This window comes from Lactuca serriola, chromosome 1 (assembly GCF_051521515.1).
Source record: "Lactuca serriola cultivar US96UC23 chromosome 1, Lser_US96UC23_V15, whole genome shotgun sequence".
Lineage (NCBI taxonomy): Eukaryota > Viridiplantae > Streptophyta > Magnoliopsida > Asterales > Asteraceae > Lactuca > Lactuca serriola.
Window position 1 is genome coordinate 60,182,815 of NC_136408.1, and position 4,798 is coordinate 60,187,612.

The following is a 4,798-nucleotide window of genomic DNA, read 5'->3' on the forward strand; positions in this document are numbered from 1 at the left end:
CTAAATGAGAGATGAACACGTCAAATTTGTTATAAATTTTATTTGATGTATGGTTTTATTACAAAACTGTTAAAAACAATAACACCTTTTTTTTTCTTGTTATTCGAGTTTGCTAGAACCAAACTTGTTTAACTGGTCATGGTTTCTAATGAAAAGGTTTTAACTGCTCATGGTTTCTAATGAAAAGGTTTTAACTGCTCAAGCTGTTAAGTCGAGATAATAAAGAATAGGCAAACAGTTAAATTGAGTTTAAGTTTAACAAATAGAACTATTACATGTTCAATAATTTTACGTGACACACAACAGGACCTTCAAGTGAACTTAAATTTCAAAACATACATGAAATATCACAATGAAATTAAAATGCAAATAACATATATATGATATGTACGTTCGAGTTTGTACCCTTCATTTACGAAAGCAAAATCACCACACCTAAAAGGCTAAAACATACACACACCTTCAAAAACCCTAAAAACCAAAATCCAAAAACCGAACAAAAGAGAACCTTTTAAATTTCTCTTTCAATTCGAGAGCAACTAAAATTGTATCCAACTAGGTCGCGACTTCTCCATTCGAGTCTCTCCATAGGGTTCATCATTATCCATCCTCTTATTGTTCCTAAAAGCCGCACAAGCAACAACATAGGCAATCACTAGAAGAATCAGAACAACAATGTTAATAATCGAAACCTTCCTCCAACTTTTCCTAAGACTCGCTAACACCCCCGCCTTACACGAGTTACACCCGTAGCATAACTGTTCTTGATCGTTACTCCACCTCATGCAGTCACGATTGTTTGTTGCTAACGCTGAGTTAACCGGGTTCCATGTTGTCTCGTTCACGTACACGTACCCACATTCTGTTGGTGGCTTACAGCATCCCGACTACAATAATTAAACAAAAAGTTTCATTAATAATTATTAATTGAGAAATCAAATATCCTCCTATTTTTCTTTGTTATATATATATATATATATATATATATATATATATATATATATATTTCTACCGATTTAAAATTATGACAAGTGTCAGGTTTTATTTTTCCAATAATATTTTAAGACACTTGTCATAATTTTAAATAAGAAGTGATTCTTACACAATAGTTTTTCTTCCTATATAACAATTAATGTTAACAATTAATGTTTTATAGAGTTGAATAATACAATATTTTAAAATACAAATTATTGTACATGGAGAAAAAATAAGTTGTAAATTTAGATTGATAAAATGTGGGTATAAAGGAAAATAGAATGAAATTTATTTTTTCTTTTATTTATTCGTACACAAGGGGCCCATTTACCAACTAGATCAAAGAAAAATTTTCAAACATCATCCTTATCATTATAAAAGTCCAAAAATTCGTTACTTTAGAATTAATTTTTTTATGATATGGCGAAGTAAAAGTATAATAGAAGAGAAAAAGGCATGTGGGACACGAGGGCGTGGCTTGGAAAGGGGAGAATTAAGGTCAGAAGGGAAAATGCAAAGGTAAGTAACAAGGGGCAGTTGAGATTTGGGATCTTTTGACCAAGCAACTAATAAATTATTAAATTATAAATCCACAAAATTAATATTTAATGGTTTTGATAAAAAATATATTTTTGAAAATAATTGATGTATTATGTAATGATTATATTATAGACTTTTGAAATTGAAGAAGTTGGATAGATATCGTCATATGGATACATTTTGGATTGTGCGTGAAAAATGCATGGAAAATGATAAGAGGTGGATGGAAAGTCAAGTCAACACGTATGCGTGGATGAGATAAGTTTGAATGAATTACAAAAACAGTCCTTAAACTATTTTGGTTTTAATAGCGGTTGGGATTTCACAAATGTTACCAAACTTTTGGGGTCCCGTCGGAACTAATGTCAAAAGTTAGGGGGCGTTTCTTGACACTTATTGTTTTGTAAGAAAACGAAAAAATGGTTTTAATGCTTTGTGATTTTGTTTCGATGTCTTTGTGACCCGACCCGTATGGACCGTTTCTATGGGTTATCCATCGGGCAGTCGGGCTTTGTTAATATAGTGACACCTGAAACGACTTTGTTAGGCCATTACTGTCTCTCTTCAACACGTGTACTGCATTTCTAAACCTCTATGACCCTACAAATACTCGGTAAATCTGACATAATTTATCAGAAGAATTTTAAATGGATTTATTTCATAAAAAGAAAAAAACAAATACAAAGTGAAGTTGGTTTTTAGTAAGAAACAAAAGTACAGACGAATACAGAACTATTACATGAATGTATATTACATTTAAAAAGTATTCAATGCTTTTAAACATTAAATAATTATATTTATTAGAGAAAATGACAAAAATAGCCATTTATACTAATGGGATTACAAAAATAGCCAAAAAAATCAAAATTACAAAATTAGCCCACAATTTCGCAGATGGAGATGCCCCATCTGTGAAATGAGCATCTCATCTGCGAATGTACAAGCACCTAAAACACAGCTTAGCCCACAATTTCGCAGATGGAGATGCCCCATCTGCGAAATGAGCATCTCATTTAGGTGCTTGTACATTCGTAGGTGCTTTTAATTTTTTTTTTTTAATTTTTTTTCTGTATATATAGGGGTAATTTCGCAGATGGAATAGGTCCATCTGCGATTTACTCTCATTCTATCTGCGAAATTGTGTTTTTTTTGTATTTTTTTTTAGCTTGACTATGAAATGAATTGGTTTGACTACACGCCTCCCAAAAATTTCTTTAACCGTCTTACTCTTGTCGAATCTAGATACTATGTTAAAAATAACAACCAAAATGATATTTTTCTACAAAACTTTTTATATAGCAACATGATTTCGTAGTCAAACCAATTCATTTCATAGTCAAACTAAAAAAAAATACAAAAAAAAACCACAATTTCGCAGATAGAATGAGAGTAAATCGCAGATGGACCTATTCCATCTGCGAAATTACCCCTATATATACAGAAAAAAAATTAAAAAAAAAAATTAAAAGCACCTGCGAATGTACAAGCACCTAAAGCACAACTGTGCTTTAGGTATTTGTACATTCGCAGATGAGATGCTTATTTCGCAGATGGGACATCTCCATCTGCGAAATCGTAGGCTAATTTTGTAATTTCAATTTTTTATTTATTATTTTTGTAATGCAATTAGTGTAAATGGTTATTTTTATCATTTTCTTTATTTATTATAGTCGGTAATTAGAATTATTTCAATATTCTATTACTTATTATTATTTTTTTTGAATTATTTTATACATATGTTAGCTACGTGTTATAGGTGTCCTATTCCACGAAATTACATGACAAGTAGTATGGAAAATTAAAAAACCTGGCACCAATCATTAATGTACACGACAACAACACGATCGTTTCACACGTAACATTAATCCAATAAATTTACCAATTTATTTTAGTTAAATTGTTCATACTCACCTACTCATCTTTGTCTTTCATACTTGTTTCCCGTATATGATAAAATTAAAAATATTGTTGCTACACATATTTAACTAATGTTACATTCTCTTTATCGATATTTAAAATTTAAAAAAAAAACTTCGTTTAGAAAAAACAAAACATCACATAACTTTTAGAAAAATGAACATTAAAATGACTTTTACGTATGTCAAACAATAATGACAGATAATGTATAACTAGACCATGGATAATAATTACTTTAAGTAGTAATATAGTATATCCATCTGATAAATATCTATCGTTTTTATTTTCTAAATATTTATAAAAAATAATTTACTATAACAATAAAAGAAAAAGGAGTGTTACCTCAATTGGATTGAGCTTTCGCTGGTAATACATATCAGCAGACTCGGGAAACCCACCAACAACCCGACCCGTTTTCGCACAAGCATTCGAATCACGGATACAGGAACTGATTTTCCGCCAATAGCTATCACTTGCAACCCGATCCTTAAGCCAACCCGAATAGTCCGGTAGGTAATAGTCCTCGTACTCCCGGTTTAATACGGGTCGACCCGATCCTTTGTCGGTTACCACATAGGCGAATATCACAAACCCGATAAGCAGAGCGATGATGACGAACATCGCCCAGAGGTAAAGGTACATTACAAAAGTATTCCGGTAACACGCGCCGGCGAATCCAGCGAGTGAGACCACCATGATTGCGACTCCGATGACGATTAATGGCCACTGGAGGAAGCTCATGCAATCGGTGTTGTTGGCTCGCGTGCTCAGCCATATTCCGCCACCAAGAATTGGAATTGATAGAAGGAACGTCAGGAAGTTTAACATACCAATCAGATGGTTGCTCGACCTCATGATTTCACTCTGTTCCTCTCTCTCTCTCTCTCTCTCTCTCTCTCTCTCTAGAATCTACAGTTATATGTTTGTTTCTCTCTCTAAAAGTAAAGTGATTTTCAAGCTCTGTGTGTGGTGTGTGTGTTTTGGAGTTTTTTTTATATAAGCGTGTGTTGAATGAGGGGAAGCAAGGAGGGAAGAGTACAAAGATGAAAGTATGAAGCATGTGTATGTGTGACTCTATTTGACGAAATGACGAAAATGGGTTTGGGATGAAAGTGAGAAAAGGAAAGAGAGAGGGTAATTCGTGTAAATCTCTATAAATACAAAACTGCATATATGAAATATCTGCTTTGTCGACAGAGCGAAGGTGGCATGTCAATTGTCATGGGTTCATTTCGTTTAGTTTAATAATTGTGACATTGAATATAAGGATATTCATAAAAATGATTTTTTTAGTGATTATATAAAAAAAATGTCAAGACTTTGCCCGTTTAATTAAACCACGGTATATGAAATGTGTTATTTTAGA

The 4,798-nt window shown here is 32.5% G+C and overlaps 1 protein-coding gene across 1 annotated transcript; it reads right to left on the bottom strand.

The window, feature by feature from the left end:
- Positions 1 to 353: 353 nt before the first annotated feature.
- LOC145089487 (tetraspanin-3-like) lies at positions 354 to 4,441 on the bottom strand. The gene is made up of 2 exons (XM_079027922.1): positions 3,775 to 4,441; positions 354 to 887 (listed from the first exon to the last, which is right to left on the bottom strand). The coding sequence occupies exons 1-2, from the start codon at positions 4,285 to 4,287 to the stop codon at positions 540 to 542; spliced, it is 861 nt and encodes a 286-aa protein (XP_078884048.1). The 5' UTR covers positions 4,288 to 4,441; the 3' UTR covers positions 354 to 539.
- Positions 4,442 to 4,798: the final 357 nt, after the last annotated feature.

Coding starts and splice junctions, on each gene's coding strand:
- LOC145089487 (XM_079027922.1), bottom strand. CDS start 4,287: ATGAGGTCGAGCAACCATCTGATTGGTATGTTAAACTTCCTGACGTTC. Junction 888..3,774: donor GAAAGCTCAATCCAATTGAG/GTAACACTCCTT, acceptor TAATTATTGTAG/TCGGGATGCTGTAAGCCACC.